Source organism: Gouania willdenowi, chromosome 18 (genome assembly GCF_900634775.1).
Source record: "Gouania willdenowi chromosome 18, fGouWil2.1, whole genome shotgun sequence".
NCBI classification, from domain to species: domain Eukaryota; kingdom Metazoa; phylum Chordata; class Actinopteri; order Blenniiformes; family Gobiesocidae; genus Gouania; species Gouania willdenowi.
The window spans coordinates 19,778,770-19,803,594 of NC_041061.1; the positions used below are offsets into that span (position 1 = coordinate 19,778,770).

The following is a 24,825-nucleotide window of genomic DNA, read 5'->3' on the forward strand; positions in this document are numbered from 1 at the left end:
TTTGTGGTTCCAAATATCTTCCTTAATCTCCATAACCTGCCTAATTCTATGCAGGGTAATGAGCAACAGCAGCTTGTTAATAGGGGTGCTAGGGCACCGCCCCAATCAAAAAACTTCAGGAAAAAATGTAAATTAAAAATGTTAAATATTAAACATACATTAACAATATCATGCAGAAATAAAATTGTTGACTCATACAGTGTGAGTCCGTAGTGGCTGATAGTCTGCCATTATTCAATATTTTCTGTGCCAATATATTCATCTTACAAGGGAGTGTGTATGTAGGTCCTAAAACTTTTGTCAAGCAGGTGACTTCTAATTGATTACACTAAGAAGAAGATACTGTATATGCCTAACAAAACACATTATTTTTGTACTTTTAAAAAAGAAGACTACTTCACATTTTAGAGACCGTGTTCCACCATCTTGAAATCACGTGACTGATTATGTCACACTGCCCTACAAACTGTAAACATTCCATTGTTTGCTTTTAGAGTGAGGCATTCAGCCTGCTTTTCAGATAATTTAGTCAGGTTTTTCGGTCAAAATGCCAATTTGTGCTGCTTTTGATTGTTCTAAAAAAATCAGGAAAAGTTAAAGATACCAATGTAACCATTATTTGTTTACCAAAAGATGATTAAATCTGTAACCAAAAAAAAAAAACGCTCCAACTCTACGTTTTCATAGTAGACATGAAGCAGAGAAGAAGAGCTCTCCTCAGTGGCCGTCACAGCCCCTTAAGGGGGATACACTGTGCAATTTTTTCAATTGTTGTACTCAGCTCCAGCTTAAACTGTGCGACTCATGTGCAGAGCCCGAATGTGCGCAGCTCACGATGCATATTCTCACACTGTACGGACCAACACTCTGACACAATCTGACTGCTCACACTGTACGTTCATACACGACACGTTGGGGTTTTGTTTCCGCAAATGCAACGTACAAATTAGAAGAAGAAGAAGAACTCTGAAGCATCACCATTAAAACAGATGAAGAAGAAAAACCCGGAAGTGGAGAGACATTCGCAAATCTCAGCAAAAAGAGCTTTAAAAAAGAAAAGATGACGATGTGATGGACCAGGAACTGGATGGACAGACTTAGGCAGTACAGTACGTCAATTTTACAGCGGTCCTACGGTGTTCACGCATACGCAGTGTGAGCGTTTATGGTAAGTTGGTCCATGGCACTGCTTCAACTGTGAGATACCCTCACGAGGAGCGACTGGATTTCAAACATGTTTGATTTCCTTACGACCTACGATTGTTGATCGGGAGCCGGTTGCTTCTCGTGACCCCATCTATACTACACAATGCATGACACACGATTTAGCTGAGACTCGCACGATCCCACAAAAAAGATGCACAAGTCGAAAATTGGCTCAAAATAAGCCTGCCTTTAAACAGTGCACAACTGACACCCTAGTGCGCGTGTCAAACTCAAAGTCCGGGGGCCAAATCCGACTCTTTAGAGAATCCAGTTCGGCCCTAAACAGAAATTAAAATGGTAGTGTTTGTGTAAATGAACAACTAATTCAGTTGCACACAGTTCATTGCCTCGATTTTATATCTAAATTTGTTCAAAAATTCTGCAAATTTTCTTGCATTTTTGAAACATAATTTTCCCAAAATCTATGAAATTTAAAAGAGAACATCCTGCAGGGACTGATGTGTCTCTTATTGCTTTGAAAATATGGTCACATTAATGTTGAAATTGGTCATTTTCCTGCCTAAACCAAGAAACCCACTTGTGATGAAACAGCTCTTTATTTGGCCCCTGGGTGAAAATGAGTTTGACACCTCTGCTCTAGTGGCTGAAGTCACAGACTGTGCAAGACGAGCAAACCCTGAAGATAGAAGGACTCACACCCAAAATATACTTTTGTTACTGTTCAAAGGGCTTCATTGGTAGAAAAAACATTCAACATTCCTCTATGAAACTAAATAATGACCACAGTTTAAATTATATATTTGGAAATTAAAGTGAGAAAATGGCCAAAAGAAGTGATTACCATAATATTTATTCAGGAGATATTAATCATTGATGAACACCTACAACATGACAAAGATGTTAAGATATTTTATCTGAAACAGCACATCTGTTGACTTTCAGCCACAAACTTTCATAAACTGCATCTGAGTTTTACTTTGAGGTATTTCATAAAAAATAACTAGATGTTTTCCACAAACGGGACCAGTGCAATTGTTGAACATGATGATCGTTAACATGTTTTATGTACAAATTATTATTTTAATTTGCTAAAGAATTGTTATTATGAAATACAACACAGAAAGTGTAAACAACATTTTGCTTGTTCCTATAAAATAATGAGTTGTTTTAAATTTAAAATGTTTAATGCCTTTTAGAGCTGATGTGGCTGAGCTGGACTCAAAAGCTTGATCAAACTGGCTTTCTGATATACATATTATGGAAATAGTTTGCCTTCAGTTTTCTGTGGTTCTGTTTTTACAAATGTATGTAATTTTCTATTAACTGGTCACGTAGTTCAAACTAACTGTCAGACTATTACTGATAGCAGCTGAAAGTAGCTTTCTTGCTCTTTTGTACTTAAATGAAACAACAAGCACCATTTATTTTCCATCAGGAAGGCAGACCCTGTGGACACTTGATTTGAATTACAGTAATAATTTATGGGAACACTTGTGCAATAACATGTCCTTCCTTATATGCACTGTGTGCATGATAATGTTCATACAGTGTATACAGACTTACATCTTACTGGCTCTGTTCATATTTTTAACATTTTTATCTAATTTAATTTTTGCACAGTGATTTTCTTTTGCTGCTCTAACACTGTCAATTCATCTATTGCAAAATGAATAAAAGATTATCTTATCGTCTTCTTCTTCTTCTTCTTCTTCTTCTTCTTCTTCTTATTATTATTATTATTATTATTATTATTATTATTATAAAAAAATAAAAATAAATCTGTGCTCAAAAATGACAAAAAACTAATTCTAAAATAAATTGTCTTTGGGGTCGCCAGAATTTCTTGATATCAAAATGAGGTCAGGAGCCAAAAAAGCTTGGAACCAGTGCACTAAATAGTGTTTCTTTCCACTTATTATAAACTGAGGTTATTTAAAATGTGTGTTATCACTCATTCATTCATCATTATGCTCTATAGTTGTTTTTAAATAGTTTTCTAAGCAAAATGCTGTTGTCAGACAAAGGGGGGGTACATGGATTCAGAAATAAGACAAAGGGGGTACTTGAGCCAAAAAAAAGTTGGAGAACCACTACACTAAACCAACAGTGTAAAATCCAGAGTTTTCTTTAGCATGATGAGCTACTATGGGGAGAAAAGTATAGAAGCCCATTTTCACCACAAAAAAAAAAAAACAGAAAGTCATAATTATGAGATAGAAAGTCTTAATTATGAGAAAGAAGATCATAATTATGAGACACAAACTGAGCATTTGCAGCAGTCTACCAACACTACACTTTGAATAATAATTCATTCAAAACACATATTTAGGCTGTTTATTCAGTTTTTAGAATTTAACACATGGCACATATGTTTCAGTCACATTTTTGTATGTTTCTGCAAATTTGCATTAAAAATAATTTTCTCATGAATATGACTTACTAACTCATAATTATAACTTGCCATATATATATATTATTATTATTAATATTGAACAGAGGGTGCTGTGAAAATATTGGGGTTTTTTTTATACAAAAAATGTATGAGCCTATTTAAAATACATTTAAAAATAAATAAATGGATTGAGATTCACTATTTTATTGTCATATACAGTTCAGTGCACACAGCCAGGGTCATGACGCACAGACATCATCAGTTCTCAGATGAATATACAGTATGTTCTATTAGTTAAACTTCACAATAAGTGCCTTACAGACGAAGCACCTTTGGCCAGACTGTTCCTTCAGTCAGGGACTGTAACATCTGGAACAGCATCCCTCTCACTGTAAGAAAATGCCCCACATTTAACACATTCAGGACTCAATTAAAAAACTGGTTAAAATCAAATCAACAATGTGCTCATTAGACCCTACAGAACTCCTGGTGCATGACTGAGCCAAGTATCAGGATCCTATAAACAGGTGTTGCTTTGGAAATAATAACTGTCCATGTTTTTCCTCATAATGTCCTATGTTTGAACTGTATGACCTGCCCTTAAAATAAAATCTCTATTCTATTGTGCAAGTCACAGAACGAACATTCAGATGTTATCAATGTATGAATCATTGAATTGTATGAAAAAATACTATGTTATGTAAGTAGCCTCAACTTTTTGTCCATTGACTTTATAGAGGGTCGCTGACGTCACATTCTGGGCAGTAACGTGGTTGCGCGGCCATGGTGATGGCAATTGGAGGTAAACACTACATGTTGGAGGCACTCGGAGGTAAACACTGACATGGATAAACCACAGAAAAGCTCCTCAATATGTATTACAGATGCAAAGGTATACAGGGAAGGATTTGGTCCATAAGGGCAAACTGACGCCTATGCCAATAATAAGTGAAAAGAGGTTCTCTCAACCTTACACTATGAAGTTATAGATATTATTTAAACTAGTCTGGCAACTTCCTATTTGTCTGCACTGTTTTGGAAAAAAAAAAAAAATCTTAATGAAACCACATCAAGCTATTCAAAGGACCCCCTTACATAGATTAAGTAGTTTTAATAGAAAAAATTCAACCAACTTGTTCATGTCAAGTTGTTTTAGAGTTACTTTAACTCATATTCTTTAAGTACATTGAACAATATTTGTTTATAAGTAACTTAAAAACACAAGTTAACTTTAATAGAATTCAGTAATTACATGCTAAGAAAGAAGAATAAAGTTCTGTTATTTATGTTATCAAAAAGAACAAGTACCCAGTCATCTAACACAACAAAAAACAAAAAAAGACAAAAATCATGACGGTGATACATTGACAATATTGAAGTTCACCAGTTGTTCCTAAATGCACCACTGTCCCCAACAAGCCGTTCCTGAACACACCATCATCCTCAATGAGGTTACCACTGAATCTTTTATTGACGTGGAACATTATTTTGAAGCTCAGACAGCGTGACCAAGATGGCATTAGTGCAGCACCTCAGCGTTCCCAGGGTCAGTGCACCACTACCAGCTGTTGATGCTGCCCATGGGTCTTGTCCTCATTGGTGCGTTGCTGGAGTTACAACATTTGGCTGACCTAATAGACATCAAAAATAATAACATTTATTGACTTCTCCGAGGATGGGGGACCATTTCACCCAATATGACAAAAGTGTCTCTGAACAGGATTGTAGTCTATACCTTTAAACAGCTCTTTGTCAGTCTAAGGGTTGGTTAGAGAGAAATCATCAGCCAAGTTTTAAGTGGGAGCTACGATCACCTGTGGTAAATTGGAAATGGACAACTATCGACCAGGATTGGAATATATTGATATAATAAGCTATACCACTAATACTTTGCATACAAAACTCTTTTGTCAATAATGCAGAGATGCATCAGAAATATGGTGTGGCTTATTGAAACCTTTCACACTTTTTCGCACAGATTTTAGGCATTATTAGGCTACTTTACAATAGGCTCTTTAGAATGAGGTAAGGGAGTGATCACCAGTCAAACGCTTACTGTGCTTGAGGGGAATTAACAATAAGTGGAATAAAATATTTACTCACCAGGAAGCCAAACATTCTGCACAATGCCTGCAAGTAGCCTGGTCTCTTAAGAACAGTTACAATTATTACCAAAAATGGAAAGACCAACTTCAATCAATATGGTTCATTCTGTGAGTCATGAATGTGCACCCCAAATTAGAAACAAAATTAGATGAAAGACTTTCAACTCTAAAACTGAAAGTATGACCTGATGGTGGCGCTGCAGGAAAATTCATATCATCACCACAACCAAAAGGCTTCATTAATTAATGTCAGTAAATTTGAGAAGATGTGGATGAAAACTATTCAAGATTAATTAATTCTAATGTAAAAGTTTGGCCTGATGGTGGGGCTAGAGAACAGGTCATGGTTTCATTAGGAAGGGGGTTTTTTGTGTGTTCAACAAATACACAAACTGCCTGACACAAAAAAAGTTATTCAACAACTTTCTAAAAATCATTTTCTGGAGGCAAATATCCCTAGGGTCAGATTGACCCCAAAGGTAAAAGGGTGAATGAACCTGAGGAAGCTCAAAATATATTTTGGAACAAGAAAAAATATGATTTCAATCACACACAAAGCAATTTTATACATTACTGAAATCATACACATTTAATGAGACATTCTATACATAGAAAGCAAAGAGAGCTGGAATTAAAAGTCGTATAGACAAAGTGTTTTTGTGAACTAAGGGTACCTGTTGGTGCATATGAAAATTGAGTGTAAATATTCTAAATCAGCAACAGAAACAACAATGAATCAACAAATTATATAATATCATATGATGCATAGCTTCAGGTAACTAATTCTTAATTAATTGATAGTAACAGACACTTGTAAACTAACATCAAAATTATGTTATTTATACAGAGGTTTTGAAAACCACACCAATATAAATACAGAATGTAAGCAGATATTAGCACAGAATGATCAGAATAAACACAAACTGGGTTTTATATGTCTGTCATTTTAAAAGTAAGATGTGCATACTTCAACTGCTTTTAGAGTATTGGACTTATTTTCATTGTAGGATTAAATTAATTATCTCATGTCTCACATCCACGTCATTTTCTGCTCTCACACTTTCCCCAACATTCTATAGTGCTTGTTCTAATAAAGTAGAGGAGAATGTTAGAGTTTTATGTCTCTTTTGAATTGCATCAGTGTGAATTTTGCTTCACTTGGAGAACTAGATATTGTCTATAAACAAGTAGTTCATATTTTTCTCTTGTCTGCTCTATCAGGGCTGCTGCCCAAATGATCGATTTGTTTGATGCTATGTAAAAGATTTCCATTTCAGTGTTTTGCACACAGCTTGGCAGTTATATGGGTAAAATACAGTATTTTCTACTACGATATCTTATGATGCAGCTATCAAATGAACAGACATTAAAGAGGTCACATATTTTGTGAAGAAAGAACACATTTTCAAAAAATCTGTATGAGTGACATACTTTGTATACTTGACAGTACACTAAGGATTTCTTATTTTATTACATTCATGTAACAAGCATTCAAAACTACTAAAGCAATCTAGAATAAACACCTTTGTGAATATCTTTGGGCACTTTCATCTGACTGAGTTATTTTTTTGCAATTGCTTTTTGAACATAGTATTGATTCTAAATGACTCTTCAAGGCTTTTTTCTGCATCTTTTGCTGTGATTAATTTCCAGGTTTCAGGGATGTCAGCAGGCTTTGCATTATATGCTGTAGCAAAGTCATTATTGTACTTTGTCATGACATATTTCCAGTAGTCTGAGGCCTGAAGGCTCACATCTGGAGGAATTTTCCAGTCTTGGAAAACACGCTTGTATTCCTTGAATGGGTGATATTGTCTTTTTGGTTGATGCCATAAGAATGTTTTTTTACTGCTCACTAAAGAAGAGCAGATGTCAGTGATAAGTACCTGTGTTTTAAGCCACCTGAATCCACCCAGACCTTGTGGTCGATGCAAAGATGCCCAGTGCTCAGTATGTTCTTCTTTTCCTGCATCACAGGGCATCCGACAGAACGGACACTGTTTGCCACATCCGATCAGTCTTCTGAAAAGCTCATTCTGGGGACTCACACGGAGATTCTCTAACTTGGTTTGTAAGTTCAGTTCTCGAAACTTCTCACTCAGATCTTGTTTCATGTCCTTCAAACTCTTCATGAGTGAATCAGCAAATTGATCCTGATTTGCATTGTTCAGGATGATGAAAGCACCAAGAGCATCCTGAGGAATAACCAGTTCATCTCCAAGTTCTTTGCAGATGTCTTCAACAAATGACTTCAAGTTGCCCTTCCTGTCTTTTTTTGCATTATTAATTGCATCATTGACACTGCTAATTCTTGACCGAAGAAGTTGTTCTTCAATCTCAAAGATTGTGGAGCTGTGTACAAAGTGTTTCACTACTTGCTGTAGAGTCCATTTCTTTGTAAATTGTTCGTAAGTCTCACAGTAACTAAAATAGTCTTTAAAATTTTTATTTAAATGCAAATCAAGTAAAATTCTATACTGGTATTCCTTTCGTGTCCTGAACTTCTTACATTTCATCATTTCATCTGTAAGACTAATGCCCAGATGGACTTGGATATAAGCCTCAACAGCAGGTTTCAGACAATGATCAGCAAACTCTTTAGCTTTTGTTTGATATTGGTCTCGCTGATGGAAGAGATCCTTGAAATTGACACAGAACATATTTTTGTGTCGATTTAGACATTGGTAGGGATCGTTGGCATTAATGAAATCCCGCTCCATTTCTTGAAACTTTCTGGCTGCATAACCACAGATGTGCTGTTTTAATAACACTTCAAAATCAATATCTATCTTGACATCTTCACTGCTTTGCAGACCCTTTTCAATGATATGCAGAATCTCCTCAATCCAAGTCTCATGGTAGCGTCTCTTTTGCTTTATTTTCTCACTTATTAACATGTAACAATCATCAGTGATGACATCTGCCTTTTGTTGTACATCATGTTTTTTATGAGTAAACAATGCTTGGTTTTCTAAATTTCTGACATATTCTTTAGGTGTGTAATGAAATGCATCTTGTCCACAATCTTCGAGTCTTTTATTCAACAGTTGATTTGCATGGCTCCCTTTTTGTGACAGATTGTCTCTCAGGTGATGGTTCACATTGTTGAACATATCAGTGGCTTTTATCTCTGGAAAAGACAGTTTTCCCACAGTTTCCTTCCACATCTTGTTAAATTCTTCATCCAAGTCTTTGTCACTCATTTGAACTTTTTTCTCTCGACATTCATCAACAAGTGCACACACAGATTTTTCAATTTCTTTGTTATGATTCTCCTTGATTTGATCAATTTCTATCATTCCTTTTCTGAAATCTGCTGCTGTCCTGAGCTGAACATGTAGAGAGTTTTCCAAATTGTGTCTCAGGTTTTTTGCTTTGTTTTCAAAAGCCTCCTGGTATCCTGTGATCAAACCTACATGATCCTCTGTCTGACTAAAATACTGAGTGAGATTGTCAAGAGTTTTATTCTCCCATTCAAAAAGCAGAGCTGTAGCTTCTTTTTTCAAACTTGTGACTAGATCACTGATCTCAGTTGATTGAGATTTTGATGCAACGGTTCCAAAGTTGGATATTTTTGTTTCTGCATTTGTGCTCCAGATGTAAATTTCCTTTTTGAACTCCCATTCCCATTTGTTGAACTCTGCACAAAGCCTCATGTACGCATCTGCGACAAGGCTGTTCCTGAAGCTGAAGAGGAAGTTTTCATGCTTCACGGCGTGCCACAAGCTCTTTAACCACTCTTCAAACTCCCAAATAGAGTTAGTACATATATCAACATCATTCACTGGCTGGATAAGGCTCTTCTTTAGCTCATATATTGCTTCACTGTAGCCTATATTAACTGGAGCCATTGGTGGGTTTCCATTCCAGAGCCCAGGAATGTAGGAGTTTCCAGTGTCAGAACTGTACTCCATTATATCAGTGAAGCTCATGTTCTCCTCCTTTCTTTCAATTTTAGCGACTGTCTGAGTCAACTTATTCAACATTTGAAGGAGATTGTCATGAGCTTGTAAGGTTTTCTTATTGGCTGACACATCAGAAACATTCTGGTGAACAAAGAGACATTTGGGCTTCTTTCCCACTTCCTTCATCCTGAGAAATGCATGCACAACTATTTGAAGGATGTCCTTCATGTCAGATAAATTCTCCATTGAAACATTAAGAATGCTGATATCGCTGAGCCCCACAACAAGTGTTGCAAGCTCATTGTCATGCTCATAGTTACTGTCTACTTGAGCATGCACAGATGACTTTAGGCCCTCAGTGTCAATAATCACAATAAAGTCACCGTTTAGGACTCTCTTAAACTCTTCATGGACTTTGATGAGCAACATGAAGGCTCCTCGAGTGCATCGACCACTGCTGACTGCAAACTGCACTCCAAACATGGTGTTAAGGAGAGTGGACTTTCCTGTGCTCTGAACTCCAAGTACTGTGACCACCAGGATCTTGTTCTTTGGAGAAACCATTTCATTAAGCTGAGAGAGAACATCACTGACCCATTGAAGGGGTATGTTGGATGCATCTCCATCCACAAGTTCAAAAGGAAATCCATCCAGTAACAACTGTGCACACAGTCCAGGTAAATGATTCAGTTGTTGTCGGGATGGATCTGTTTCTGGAAGGAACCGTGAAGCTTCGTAGATTTGACCCATTTCACGAAAAAAGTGTTCAGTCCCCAGTGAACTGTTGGTCAGTTGTTGGTCAAGTTGTTTGATCTCCTCTTTGTTCTCAGAGCTTTTTCTCTTTTCTTCATACAGTTCCCTGAGTCCAGACTGTTTTGTGCGAGACACATCTTCAAGGCTAATCTGTTTCCACTTTAGAAAGTAGTTTCTCTCTAACTGAGGCAAAGACAATGCATTAATGAAGCTTTCCATAGAATTTGAAATGTCATAAGAGTTTTGTTTTTGTCGCAGTGTATCTTTCTTTTCCTTCAGGTCACTTTTATACTTTTCTATGTTTTCAGATCCAAGCTTTTGAAGGCGAAACTCTTCTTTCTCTAGACTTGTCAGTTCTTTCCATATTTGGCCTTGTAATGGAAGCTGCTGTTCTTTGAATGACAAAGTGTCTTCGATCTCTTTTGTGATGGCATCAGCATGTTTTTTCGCTGTTTGACATTCATGAGAGTCTTCGTCGACCCAGATTCCCAGTTCATGGGCAATGTCAGCCATCTGCTCGATACTTATCTTTCTTTCTGTCTTGGAAATAACTTTACAAACTGCTTCCTTCAAACGTTTGACAAAAGTGGCATAATTTTCTTGGTTTTTCTTAAAAATTAGTTTGTTTTTGGTCAAGCCTAATGGTTTTGTTACCTGATTTAGTAAAGTAACATCATGGCATTTGTCACCTAAGTTACGTACCAAGAAAATCTGTGTTTTGTGATGTTCCTTTGTGAGCAGATTACGAAGAGTGCCAAAATCATCAAAAAAAATAAAAACTGCTACAGATGCTTGACACAAAAATGCATACTGTGTTTCAAAAAATCCAATGTCTCCATGAAGGTTTGCCACTGCCACTGGTTGACTGAAAATATCAATGTTTTTGTTGCCACAAGGAAGGTACCAAGTAATTTCAGTCAACCCATTTGATATTCTTCGTGGACTGTCACCACATTCCATGTTTCTGTGAACAAAGATGTTGTGGTACTGCTGTGAGTTACTCAGCAGCTTGTTCAGGGTCTCTGACTTTGACATGGAGCACTCACCCAGTCTCACAAAGGAGACCATTGGTAGATTAGAGAGGACTATTCTTTCTTCTGTGAAGTCCTTGGACTCTGAAAGAGCTTCAGGTCTATACTGCTTTACAATGTCTCTCATAGCCCACAGCATCAATGTGCACTGTTGACTGTCACAACTGGGAAGCAGCAGAGGCACAGGAAACTGACACAATGACATTTTAAGTGACATTTGTTGCTGTAACAAACCATCGGAACAAAAAAAGAGAGCAGTGATCACATCAAGAGGATTCACCATGTCTTCTGAAATGGAAAGATTGAACGGATTTGGATAATTGATCTCAGAGGAATCATTACCTTTTAACTGAGATGCTGACGTACATTTTAAATTTCTTGCTGTCACATTAACCATTATCAGTTTCTTAAGAAAACACCATGGGAGGTCTGATTTACACTTTGCAGGAACATCATCAATTGTCTTCTCATCAATTTGGAGTATTTTGCTGAGTGATAGCTTCTCTTTGATGTGCCGTTCCAAACCAAGATCCTTCAAAAAGGTTTTCAGGTTTGTCTCTGAGAATTAGAAAAAAATACATGAGGCAACAACATTTTAAGTTGAATTAATGCAGGTTTCTCTTACTGAAGTACACCTATCAGGAATTAGAAAAGTTTCAATTCAGTGCATAATGTGTAAGAGTTTATGATGATTGAAAAGTTGTTCTTGAAAAATAGATTGCACATTGGTTAAAATAAGTGACCTAATGCTATTGGTATATTAATATTTTCTGGATGCTCAGTTATAGTGCACAGGCTGGATGCATAATGCACATAATGCCACAGGTAACTCCTTTTAATTAATTTGCATTTTATTTATGTATTTGTATTTATTAGGGCTGTAAATAATCAGTTTCACAACGATACAGTATGATATTGATTAATGCAGTCTTAAGGGGGCACAAACCAGTGTCTTCCTTGTGCTGGTCCCAAGCCCAGGAAATGGTAAATGGACTAGATTTTATATAGCAGTCTCAAAGAGCTTTACATATCAGCTCATTCACCCAATCACTCTCACATTCACACACCAGTGGGACAGGACTGCCATGCAAGTCGCTAGTCGACCACTGGGAGCAACTTAGGGTTCAGTGTCTTGCCCAAGGACACTTTAACACATAGTCAGGTACTGGGATCGAACCCACAACCTCTCGATCAGAAGACGACCCACTACCACCTGAGCCATGGTCACCCCAGGAAGGAAGTTTGATTTAAATCCTATGCCAATTTAAACATGCAAATCACTGAAATGACTTTCATCGGTTGAGGCCCAGGTTAACAACGCCCGCTATCAAAACTGTTGACCTATAGGGTACCGGTGGAAATTGGACTTCTGTTGGTCGAAGGTGAGGAGAAAGGCGTGTCCATACGCAAAAAATACACTTCATTGAGAGGTTAAAATAACAACAACAAGACAGTGGTAAAAACATAAATTAAAAAAAGAAAGAAAGAATATCAGTTAAAAACAAAACAAAAAACAAGGCCAGAAACAGACATAAATGATTAGATGGTTATATATTAAAAGCAGAGTGAAACAGGGGAGTTATGAGAAACGATATGCTTAGAGGGAATGTATGGGTTGAGCAGGTCTGTGAGGTAGGTGAAGTGATGCTGAATATCCCCAAAGTGCTGATTGGTGTAGATTTGTTTGGACATGTTAGTGATGAGGAGGTTTGGTATCCAGGAAAGGAACGCAGAAGAACAGATGATGGTCGACTTTGCAAAAAGGATAGGAATGGCTGCAGTGAACACCCTGATCTATTATAAATTACTAATAAAACAGCGTTATTCCTCTTGTAAAGAGTTGGCAGTCCCTAATAATAAACATCCTAATTCATAATAAAACTTACTAAACCCTCGACAGTGGACAAGATGGTAGTAAGACAAGCCATTTTGTATAGTTTAGAGACAGTTACTGAGTAAAAGACAGGAGGCTGAGCTGGAGGCAGCAGAGGTGAAGATGTAGAAGTTCTCGTTAGGAGTGAGAATATCAGAGAGATGCCACATGTTTGATGTTTTGGGGATAAAGTCAGAGAGGCCAGAATGAGATAGTTTGGACATGTACGGGACAGTGATGATGTCGGTAGAAAGATGCTAAGGTTGGAATGGCCAGGCTGGAGGCATAGAGCAAGTCCAAAGAGGAGATTTATGGATAGAGAGGACATGAGATCAGTGTGTGTGATAGCAGAGGATAGGGTTAGATTGAGGCTGTGGCGACCCCTGAAGGGAACAGCCAAAAAGATAAGAAGAAGATGGTATTCAGTATTGATTCTTTGGACAGCTGTACCATATTTGCCGATGTCACAAAGTCTGCAATGATTGAACTTGATTCCAGGCCATTCCATCGATTTAGGACATATTATACAGTATACGCATTTCATACATATGTTACATTTCACCTACAGCTAAATGAAAATAAAAAAAAAGCTATTTTGATCTTTTACCAATTCTATTTCTGAAATCTTTCAGACATTTAAATGAATCATTTAGAGACTGAAGGACTGTGCTGTGTTTCACAAACGATTATGGTCGATGGTTTGAGTTTATATTGATTTAATTTAATCGTTTCTAACCAATGATATATCGATCCAGATTGATAGATGATTACTCCGCTGGTATTAATCAATCAAAGGTATTAAGGTGCGCAAGCATTAGACGTTTGTTTTGTTTTAAAAACCAATAAACTCTCAAGAACTATCAAAAGGGTGGTGGTGGGGCACCGGTTAAGTAATCGGAGGGTCACCATTTGCATCTAACCTGGGCCATCACTGACTGACAATGTAAAAATACATTTGAACAAAAAAATATTACGTCATTATTATGTGTTGGACATTGGCCTATGTGTCTTCCCTACTATAGTTCAGTTTGGCTAGGGTCTCCAGTATCTTTTGTTTCTCAGAGATAATAATGTTTCTGTTGCTACTTTTCAGGACCTTTGCTTTAATAAACACTGAAATCATAATTTGTGTTTGGCTTGCTTTATATTTTGCAGCCCCTCAAGCCCTTGACTTACATCCTAAAGTGGGCTGTAACAGGTTAAGGGGGGCCAGCAACTGCTGAGCCGTTATTTGAACATTATCATCATAACTTCAAATGAAGTATATTGAGCTGACCTTTAGCAGCTGAAGCATTCTCTTGATTGTCACACTGTAGCGGTAATTGATCCACTTCCTCCATAAGGGGAAGATTCCCCCTAGAATCATCAATGCTGACACCCTTCAGAGAAGGAGATTAAAATTACTTTCTGTTTTAAGAATGGTAGAAGGAATTGTTTTTCAAAATGTTGCCCCAAATGTTCCAGAAGTACTTATGAGATGAGCTGTGCTTTAATAAAATGCCTTGCAAGTTTTATTGTTGCTTAGCTTTATAGCCAGATAAAGAATATGGCCCACCATCTTGAATGACACGTGAGTTGCTCCTTATTTACCTTTGTTGAACAGCCCATTATTTGTGGCTTTGCTCTAATTAGTAGTTTTAAGAAGTACAGTGGACCCAACATTTGAAGATTTCTTTTCCATGTTTTGTTGGAAATAATTTGTGTTTCTTGGTTCTTATCAGTCATGTTCATTTATTTTCTTTTCCTTACCCAGAGCTTCATTAAAGGATTCAAAAGTATCCTTGGCTTTATCAACATTTCAAATCATCAGTCATCAAAGGCTTTATTTAATTTATACATTTATTTCATACTGTATTTAAATGAAGTTGAATTTATTTGAATTTAATTTAATCTCTGCGTTCATGATCTTAAACTGAAACTTTAATGTCTTGCACAGCCACAGAGCTTGATTGATTATCTACAGCTTAGTGGCACATTCATTTGAAAGATGAAAAAAAAACAATAAGCTAAACATGTAGAACATTTGGGGCAACATTTGTAAAACAGCAAAAAGTTGCTTTGATATTAAATTAAGCCAAACATACCTCCATTGTGGTTGCAGACTCAGCGTTTCCACTTTCAGTTCAGCTGTCCACGTAGCCTCAGCCTAAATATAGTCAGAATGCTAATTACTGAAGTAGATATTTCATATCAAGCTATTGGGGCTAATTTAGTTGCATGTTTCAAAATAGCAAAATAATATACAACATTATGAATAACAAAGCACACTCCAATCTAGTGAACTGGATATTATTACTGAAAGACTTTGACTAATGAATGTACATTAGGACAGGAGGAAGACAAAAACATAACCAAAACAAACATGTAACAAAAAAAAAGTAATTGGAGTTCATGATGAACACCAATTTGAACAGACTTGCAGTATAAAAAAAGAATTCAATTCAAACTAAAACAATACAAACCAAAACCCACAAATGAGCAGAGATGTTTTTAAGTCCTGTAACAGTACCATTTAATTGATACATTGAATTTAATGTTGATGTTACCAATTCTTCAGGAGAAAGTGGCATTACTCCTACAAACTTTTTCAGTGTAAAAATATTTCATACATGCATAAAATTCTAAATATTTTTCTATACACAATGCTTTTGTACATTTATATGTTGTAAAGCACAATTAATTTCATGGGAAAAAAACAATTCAGCTTGGGGCAGATCAAAGATGACACAAGCCTGACACACTGTTTGATGATACATTTTTAAAAACTCACCTAAAATTTCCATCCATTCCTGAAAGAGATTATCTGCCTCTTTTCAGATTATTTGTCTTCTTTTTTTCCTGTAAAGTATCACAACAATACTGTCACAACACTTCTGTAATGTCACATTTCCATAATAATTGGCACTGCAGCTTCCTGGAAGCGATGATTGTTTTTGTTTAGAACAGGTGAGTCATAGCCGGATTGACTAGAAGATACTTTTTTCAACAATTCGAGGAAGCTTGCCACTGTTTCTCAGCTCTAAATGACACACCTTTTTCTGGCACAACAATGGAAAATAGTTTTGAACATCAGAATGAGGAAGTCAACTATGTTTGAGTCTTAATCATTCCTTAAGACTTGATGAAATCAGTGTTTGTTTTAACAATAAACATAACTTTATAAAACAGCTATTGCTGCTATTTTTGACACAACCTGAAACAACAATTCCAAACTTAAAAAAAGCTTTGGTTCTCTCTCGATATAACGTAAATATAGAAAAAATATAAAATTGTTCATTTGACGGACAGAACAAATTGATATCTGAATTAATCTGGCAGGGGAAACGTCAAAGTGGCCATCCTAAAACCTACAAAGAAGATCCTGGTTAATGGAAAAACTATAAACATGGTTTTTCACCACAACAAAAAACTATCATCCTTGGCCAATATCTGCCACCTTGGTTAATGTGGACCCTACTGAGAAGATAAGAGGTTCAAAGAAGGGCCTCAATATGGACTCAAAACACAAGTTCACACAAACACAGACTGGTTTTTGTTGATTTCTACAATTGAGAAACATATGAATACCTGTAGTGCATTTTTATAGCAAGCTCTACCAAAATATCATGTATACTACTGCAGTTTACCATAAAATGGAAGGCAATGCACAACAAAACAAAGACCTCACCTTAAGCATCATGCTGTCAACATTGAGTGTCAAAGACAAATATGATGATTGATTGGCATTTACGGGTACTGATGAAGATAAAGTTTGACTTGAACAGTAATGAATGGTTCAAAAGACATCAAAGTAATCCACAAAACTCTAGTCTGTGCTGGTTCAGATATATTTACTTTGGTAGCTAGACTTTACTACACTTCCTGTTGTTCAAAATACATTCACATTAGTTTATTAAAGCATTTCATTTCCTCAGTCTTTTTTTTTAATTAAAAATTAAATAAGTATTTTTCCCAGTTTTGCCTGCAGCAGCATAGACATATACTACCTGCCCAATAACAAAGCTGAAATAAAGCAATATAATTTTGTCTTGTTATCTGAATAATATACTTAGATTTCTTTTTTTAGTCAAATTTATTGTAAAAGCTGTTACTTACCTGACATGTTTCGACAGTCGTCTGCAGTCTTCCTCAGAGGCGTCAACTGATTGCTGTGACGTATCCTTATAAGTTGTTCCCAGGCGTGGTCAACCTGACGCACCTGATAGGTCTGTCAGGCTGGCCACGCCCCCTGCCATTATAAGTACACGTCAGAGCGATCAGCTGACGCCTCAGAGGAAAACTGCAGACGACAGTCGAAATATGTCAGGTAAATAACAGCTTTTACAATAATTTTGACTGAAAAAAGAAACTTAAGTATATTATTTAGTTCATGGTAGACAATTACATTGTGTGTTAATGTGTTATAGCAAATCTGTGCTGCACAACGACAGCAGCACCCACCTGAAATGTTAGGAACTCTTGCCTTGCATGTAATTATGTTGTATGCATAAAAGAATAGGAAAAAATAATTTGGAACATGAATGCATTGCAAATCAGATATACAGTAGAGTTGTTTTAATATTTCTTCTCTTGATACTTCAGTATACAGTAGATATATATACTCACTTTTGCTGAGGTTCGAGCTTGGTGATCTTGGATTCATTTTTTAACAGTGACTTACAGGTTACACTGATTTCAGGTGAGAAAGACATGAGGTTATGGTTAATTACTTTCCACCCAGCTAACTGGGAAACATCTTTCCAGTACATCCCTAATCAACACACCCATATCACAAAAACATCTAAACAAAGAACAAACCTGTTCTTACATAACACACTGCATTCTTAAACTAACTGGAAAGGGTTAGGGTGCAACAGGCATGCCAGTGAATCCTCAACCAATGTGATTGTAAGGTTGGCTATTGTTTTTATGTTTTGTTTTTTTTACCTTGTCTGCACATGCTGTCAAAGGTCAACACTACAAGAAGTGCAATCTTTTTAAGACAGCAATGCATGTTTTGTTATTGCAATTAAATAAATGACTTTATTTTATTAAATAATTGTGACCATCACCAGTCCTCCCTAAGGAAGGGTAAGAAATACTTTGTTAAAGGGTAAATATAAAAAGAGAGGGCAGTGTCACACCTGGGTGAGGGGGGGAGGGGTTAGGGAACAGGGAGGAGAAACTCAAGGTAGGACATGGAAAGGGCGGGGAAGAGTTGATTATTTTAAAGTGAGATGTGAAGTTGTAGTTGTGCATATTGTGCTTATTGTGTTGTGTAATCCAGCCAGTCTGGTGATTAGTGTGAAGCTTAGGTATAATGGTGGTGGCTGTGGACAGAGGGAAGGAGTGAGTGGTAATACCTAAAACAGGTATTCGGGATCAACGTGTCTAAGATTAAGCCCAGTACGAGTTTTATCCCACAGCCCAAGGCATGCCAGTGCATTGTAGACTAATGTATGCGCAAGAACTGCTACTACAATCCCGGACTCGGAGATGCAGCCAGGCTAGCAGAAAGAGCGGGGGCCAGGGAGCCCCGGGCCACCCCCCACGGCCAAGCAGCCCCCCAGACGCCCCAAGATCCCAAGCCGAGAAGCGGCCACCATCCCCCACATACACACCCGTGAAAGCCCCAAAGAGCCGAGGACCCAGCGCACCCCGCCACCGACTACGAACCCCCAACCCCAAGGCCCCCGCCAACATCCACCCCCCACACCCCCGAGAGCAGTCATACACTGCTGTGTTTCAACACATGCAGCTACTTTTCAGGTTTTGCCTGAAATGAGAACGGGACTAAAAGTTGATTTGTAGACCTACAGCAGCTAGTTTAACACAAACTTTGTTATTCTCTTTGTTTTCCTTGGATAACTGCCTCCTGTTGAGTACATTTTTCAGTTGTATCTATTTTAAAATGTTTATGGACTTTTGAGGAGTTTGATAGATTCTCTTCAGGCTGATATAAATTCAAGAAGGTAAATAGAATTTGTTTTGGTCATTAAAATCTTTCTCTTTGCTGATTGTTTTTCTAGGACAAGTTAACACATTGGTAAGGTTCTGTTGTCCAACACAGTAGAGGATTTGACAAACTACTACTGGAAGGCAGAGCTGATAAAGCTGCTGTGCTGTTTTGTCAGTGGATATGTGGCCGATTCTGACAAAGTTATTCAGCAAGGTCTCCAAGTAAGGGGTAAGTGTCAGACACAGTTAAATAACTCCTCTCCTTGATGATCAGATGTTAGTAGTCAGTCAAACAATACAGGAGAAAGAAAATCTTTAATCTTGTCTCAGAGCAACACAAACACTTCTCAGGAGCAGCTTAATAATGTAATTTTATTTGTGCTGGTATGCATAACTGGAATTTTGGAAAATTTATTGTAAAATATTAAAATAAAATGTTTTTTTATGTCTGACAATGGGTTTAAACCTCAAAAACAGTATTCTGTTTTTTCTTATTCCCTTTTTACTCCTGAAAAGTCCTTTTCTCATGCAGTCTTGTTTGGGATCATTATAGCACCAGAATGTCCTGTATTATTACAGGTGTGGGGCTATCACGACTCACGTACTCCTATGTAAGATCTGTACTGAAACAGAGACAGTGAATACGTATTTTAAAATGTTAATCAGAATGTGGGACCTCCACCTACATAGATGGTAACATCAAATTATACTCAAAGTAAATTACCATAGATATTAAATGGCTCATATGCAGACATTAGGGATGTAACGATTCACTCAACTCCCGATACGATTCGATTCACGATACTGGGTTCACGATACGATTCTCTCACGATTCATTTTACAAAATGGGACTGTACTTAAATGACTGAAAAATATTCCTTTATTTTTTTGGGGGGGAAAAAAACTCGAAAATACTATACTATTTTCCTTTCATTTTTCATTGTCAAAAGAATCCCTTGATGAACTATTCAAACAATGCAATTTAACTAAAAATAAATCTTGAATGAAATAAATAAAGGAATAATGCAAATGAAGAAGCCTATTCATTTAAATTCTGGTTCCATAGTAAACAATACAAAACTGCATAATAGTTAGTTTTCTTTTTAAAAGTGCAACTGAAAATGTATTTTGTGACTTAACAATTTGACCTTAAAAAAAAAAAAACAGTCTGCACTGTATTTGCGTCAGATATTTGTTTGATCCAGCAGAGGGCGCTGGTAACCCAGTGGTCGGTTGGCATGCAGCTAAGTGCAGTGAAGAAGAGATGCTATGCTAGCAGACAGGGTTAATAGAAAAACGTGACTTTTACAGATATTCACTTCATATTACAGATATTCTTTTGGTGCTAAAGGGGTAAGGAATCATTTATGAATATGTTTAAGAGTAGAAGGTGGTCAGAAAGAAAGTATTAGCAGATTTCGCCCGCCGCCATGACTTCTGGATAGCGCCCTCTGCTGGTTAAAAAAAGTACTGCGATTCAATTTTCCACAGTATCGATGTGAACCTTGATACCTATGAATCGATTTTTAACTGCCTTACGATTAATTGTTACATCCTTAGCAGACATTGTCATCAACATCCTCTGTCTCACATCAAAATGGTCCTGAGTCCTTTGTCTGATTCGTAGGATGAAGACCTGAGAGCCATCTTCGTTGAGTTTGCAAAGGCTATCTGTGTTTGTGTGGGTTCAAGTTGGGTTTTAAAGTGATCTCCAACAGTCCAAAAACATGTATTCCAGGGTAATTATAGTGTTTTTTTGCTCAAGTTCAATAATTTGGTGTTTATTTTTGTCCTCATCTCTAGTGGAGACTCAATGAAGAGTGCCTAAAAAAAACATTTTGGGGAAAATAATTTAATACCTTAATTATTGAGTAAATTAAGTGAACAACTTGAAAAGTAAATTAACCACATTCCATAAAACCTTTTTCATAACAAATCCAACTTTTCCGTAAATTTGAGTCATATCGAAGACAACACGCATGGTTTGTTGGGATTCTGTAGTTACTTCCCTCTTTTATACACAGGAAGGTATAAAGGACAGATGGACAGTCCTCCCCCCACAACAGAACAGGTAAACTGCTTCTTTAAACATGTCACAAAGTGTTGATAGTTGTCTCACTGCGTGAAAGCTGAATTAATACATGTTTGTCAAATGTTAAAGAGCTCAACTGATTGTTGCCAAGGACACCAAACAGATCCTCCAGGTCCTCAGTCTTCTACTGATGATACTAACATTCAACAGAATACTACAAATGGTAAATATATGCTTTATATATTAATATTCTCCCACAAATACACAATCTCTAGTCGTGCTTAAGTTAGGCTTGTAAAAGTATTTAGTACTGTTAAAGTGATAATTTACTGCATTCACATAAACTATACCAGCAGTCCTCTGCACAACTTTATAAGCCTTCTGTACTACCGGTACTGATACCCGGTACCGGGGAATCAGTATCGGTACTTTAAAGTACTAGTTTTTGGAACTTTCATTGTTTTGTGTGTGTGATGATAAATGGCAAATAAAAAAATCTCAAATATTTTTCATTTAACCTATTTATTTCTCAATACATAATTTGACAATTATCACATTTGTTTCACAGATGTATTCAACATTAAATTCCTTGACAACCTCTATGCAGTTTTTTCTTAATAATGCACACATTAAAATGCAGCTAGCGTAATGTGCATCACATTTTGAAACTTAGATATGGTTCTTTCAAATGCCTGGAAAAGGCTCTACTGTCTTTCCAAACTTTTGATAGACAAACCGTAATCACCACATAGGCGGTAGGCTACGTAGTGTAGAAGAATAATATAGCACCAGGATTTAAAATCAGTTAGTGACAGATGACGTAAATGACAATAATTGGACTTTATGTTAGGCTTCAATTATTTGGCTTAAAAAATTTGTGGACTCAGCAATGTGTAGCCTATTACAAACCAGCATCTGTATTATCCCCTCCCCAAAAACAAAACAAAAAAAAAAAAAAAAACTTTATTTTTATTATGACTCAATGAAGAGTTTAAAAAAAAAAAATATTCTGCGGAAAAAAAAGAACCATTATTAACCGAGTTAATTGTAAACAACTTAGTTCAAAAACAGGATTTTGAAAAAATAAATTGTGATTTTCAAATATTCGATTTCTGAACACCTGAAACAAAACCAGCAGCAGGGCATGACAATCTATGAATCCTATTTTTGTAATAACTTTAAAAAAAATACAAACTTTTGAGTCTTATCCATGACAGTACAAGTGAAAAACTAAAATATGAGTATGCAGGAGAGGAACAGGAAGTTAGTGACTTTTTTTAATGTCTTGGAATTGTTTGTTGGGATTTTTGGTAGTTACTTCCCTCTTTTATACACAGGAAATGATAAAGGACAGAGGGACAGTCCTCCCCCCACAACAGAACAGGTAAACTGCTTCTTTAAACATGTCACAAAGTGCTGAGAGTTGTCTCACTGTATGAATAGAAATTTAATACATGTTTGTCAAATTTTTAAGAAGGGAAGAAATGCTGGAAATTGTTCAGCTGATATTTGCCAAGGAGACCAAACAGATCCTCCAGGTCCTCAGTCTTCTACTGATGATACTAACAGTCAACAGAATACTACAAATGGTAAATATCTGCATTATATATTAATATTCTCTCACAAAGACACAATCTCTAGTTGTGCTTAAGTCAGGCTTGTAAAAGTATTTATTACTGTTAAATTGATGATTTACAACATTCATATGATGATAACTATACCAACAGTCCTCTGCTCAACTTCATAAACCTTTTGCTGATGCAGAGGGAAGAATAAAAAAAAAAAAGTTGAATATCTGACATGGACTTTTGAAAGATGCATGTGTGGTGACTGGGGATGCATAGCTTTTACATTTGAACCCAATACAGTCCTGATACCTGGTACCTGGGAATCAGTATCGGTACTTAACAATACTAGTTTTAGAAACTTTTGTTGTTTTTATGAGTGATGGCAAATAATAAAATCTCAAATATTTTCCATTTAACATATTTTTTTCTCATTACATAATTTGACAAATATATCAAAACAACAATAAACTGTATGTAACATCACATTTGTTCCACAAATCATTAAATTCCTTGACTACCTCTATGCAGTTTTTTCTCAATAATGCACAAATTAAAATGCAATTTGAAACCCTACTTTGACCCGTTTTTATCAGCCATTGTTTTACCAACAGTTAGTGACGTCATTATGTTCTTGTGCTTGTATCGCTGAGTTCATGTGACACATGGAAACTCACCTAATCTTCCACTCCCTTACAGTCACAGAGATGTGTTCTGTGTACCGAAACATGGTACCATTTCATTTTACATTAATCTGTATCCACTAGTGCCAACAAAATTTGGACAGTACCAATGACATTACTGAAGTCGGTACCCATCCCTAGTGGTGACTCAATGAAAAGTTTCTTAAAAAAAATATTTTGGGGAGAAAAAAAAGAACCATTATTAACTGAGTTAATTGTAAACAACTTAGTTCAAAAACAGGAACCTGAAAAATGAATTGTTGTGGTTTTAAAATATTCGATTTCTGAACAACTGAAACAAAACCAGCAGCAGATAACTCAACTCAACTTTATTTATTGAGCGCAAATTACAACAAGTCATATCAGAGCGCTTAACAAAATATAAAGTCCATAGTAAGAGATAAAGAAAAAACCCAACAAGATCCACATGAACGAGCATTTAGTGACAGTGGGGAGAAAAAACTGGCAAAGACTGCAGGAAACCCATGATTCACTATGACATACGTTTCTAGTGATTAGGTTAATATTAATATTAAACGTTGTGTGGCCTCCCTAGTGCTCTGATGCTACCATTACAGACAATGTTTTGTCTTGTTATGGACGCACGTAGCGATCTCAATGATCGCTACCACAATCTATGAATCCTATTTTTGTAATAATTTATAATAATCTCAATTTTTCCTTCAAAAGTAATTATTTGAGTTGTATCAAAGACAATATGCGTGAAAAACTAAAATATGAGTACGCAGGAGAAAAACAGGAAGTTGATAATCTCTTTTAAATGTCTTGGAATTGTTTGTTGGGATTCTTGGTAGTTACTTCCCTCTTTTATACTCAGAAAGGGATAAAGGACAGATGGACTTTTCTTCTTCCAAAACAGAACAGGTAAACTGCTTCTTTAAACATGTCACAAAGTTCTGATAGTTGTCTCACTGCATGAAAGCTAATTTAATACATGTTTATCAAATGTTTATGAAGGGAAGCAATGCTGGAGATTGCGCAGCTAATCGTTGCCAAGGAGACCAAATGAAAGGTTCTCAGTCTTTAACTGATGACACTAACAGTCAAGAAAATACTACAAATGGTAAAGATCTGCTTTATATATTCATATTTTCTCACAAAGACACAACTTCTAGTTGTGCTTAAGTCAGGTTCACAAAAGTATTTACGACTGTTAAAATGGTGATTTACTGCATTCATATGATGATGTTCCAAAAGTCCTCTGCTCAGCTTCATAAACCTTCTGTTGATGCAGAGGGAAGAACAAAACAACATTATTTATGTAGAATATCTGACTTATTGGTAATTACTTCCCTCTTTTATACTCAGGAAGAGATAAAGGACAGATGGACATTTCTCCCCCCACAACAGAACAGGTAAAC

General features: G+C 36.4%; 2 protein-coding genes and 1 long non-coding RNA gene across 27 annotated transcripts in view; 1 reads left to right on the top strand and 2 right to left on the bottom strand.

Annotated features, from left to right (window-relative positions):
• Nucleotides 1-5,006: 5,006 nt before the first annotated feature.
• LOC114480701 (uncharacterized) lies at nt 5,007-5,930 on the bottom strand. Its single transcript, XR_003676157.1, has 2 exons — nt 5,295-5,930; nt 5,007-5,190 (listed from the first exon to the last, which is right to left on the bottom strand). It is a non-coding gene; the product is annotated as an uncharacterized LOC114480701 (long non-coding RNA).
• A 1,705-nt stretch (nt 5,931-7,635) lies between these two features.
• LOC114480172 (up-regulator of cell proliferation-like) lies at nt 7,636-17,368 on the bottom strand. The gene is made up of 5 exons (XM_028474068.1): nt 17,322-17,368; nt 15,997-16,064; nt 15,311-15,372; nt 9,173-11,911; nt 7,636-7,661 (listed from the first exon to the last, which is right to left on the bottom strand). The coding sequence occupies exons 4-5, from the start codon at nt 11,748-11,750 to the stop codon at nt 7,636-7,638; spliced, it is 2,604 nt and encodes an 867-aa protein (XP_028329869.1). The 5' UTR covers nt 11,751-11,911; nt 15,311-15,372; nt 15,997-16,064; nt 17,322-17,368.
• Nucleotides 17,369-17,466: 98 nt separating this feature from the next.
• LOC114480654 (up-regulator of cell proliferation-like) overlaps nt 17,467-24,825 on the top strand; it is a 34,749-nt gene continuing 27,390 nt past the window's right edge. For 17 of the 25 annotated variants that reach the window (XM_028474999.1, XM_028475000.1, XM_028474974.1 and 14 more), the window contains exons 1-9: nt 17,467-17,532; nt 19,235-19,392; nt 21,188-21,234; nt 21,325-21,418; nt 22,533-22,579; nt 22,670-22,784; nt 24,282-24,328; nt 24,422-24,527; nt 24,773-24,819. In XM_028474999.1, the coding sequence (XP_028330800.1) occupies nt 21,205-21,234; nt 21,325-21,418; nt 22,533-22,579; nt 22,670-22,784; nt 24,282-24,328; nt 24,422-24,527; nt 24,773-24,819 (486 nt within the window). In that variant the 5' untranslated portion in view covers nt 17,467-17,532; nt 19,235-19,392; nt 21,188-21,204. The remainder of the gene's footprint in view (nt 17,533-19,234; nt 19,393-21,187; nt 21,235-21,324; nt 21,419-22,532; nt 22,580-22,669; nt 22,785-24,281; nt 24,329-24,421; nt 24,528-24,772; nt 24,820-24,825) is intronic. The other 8 variants (XM_028474986.1, XM_028474996.1, XM_028474983.1 and 5 more) reach the window with 6 other exon arrangements.

Excerpts from the sequence above, each read along its gene's own strand:
- LOC114480172 (XM_028474068.1), bottom strand. The coding sequence starts at position 11,750 with ATGGTTAATGTGACAGCAAGAAATTTAAAATGTACGTCAGCATCTCAG. Across the intron at positions 7,662-9,172 it reads GATCAGTGATCTAGTCACAA|TGTCCGTTCTGTCGGATGCC; the intron begins GTTTGAAAAAAG and ends TGTGGCAAACAG.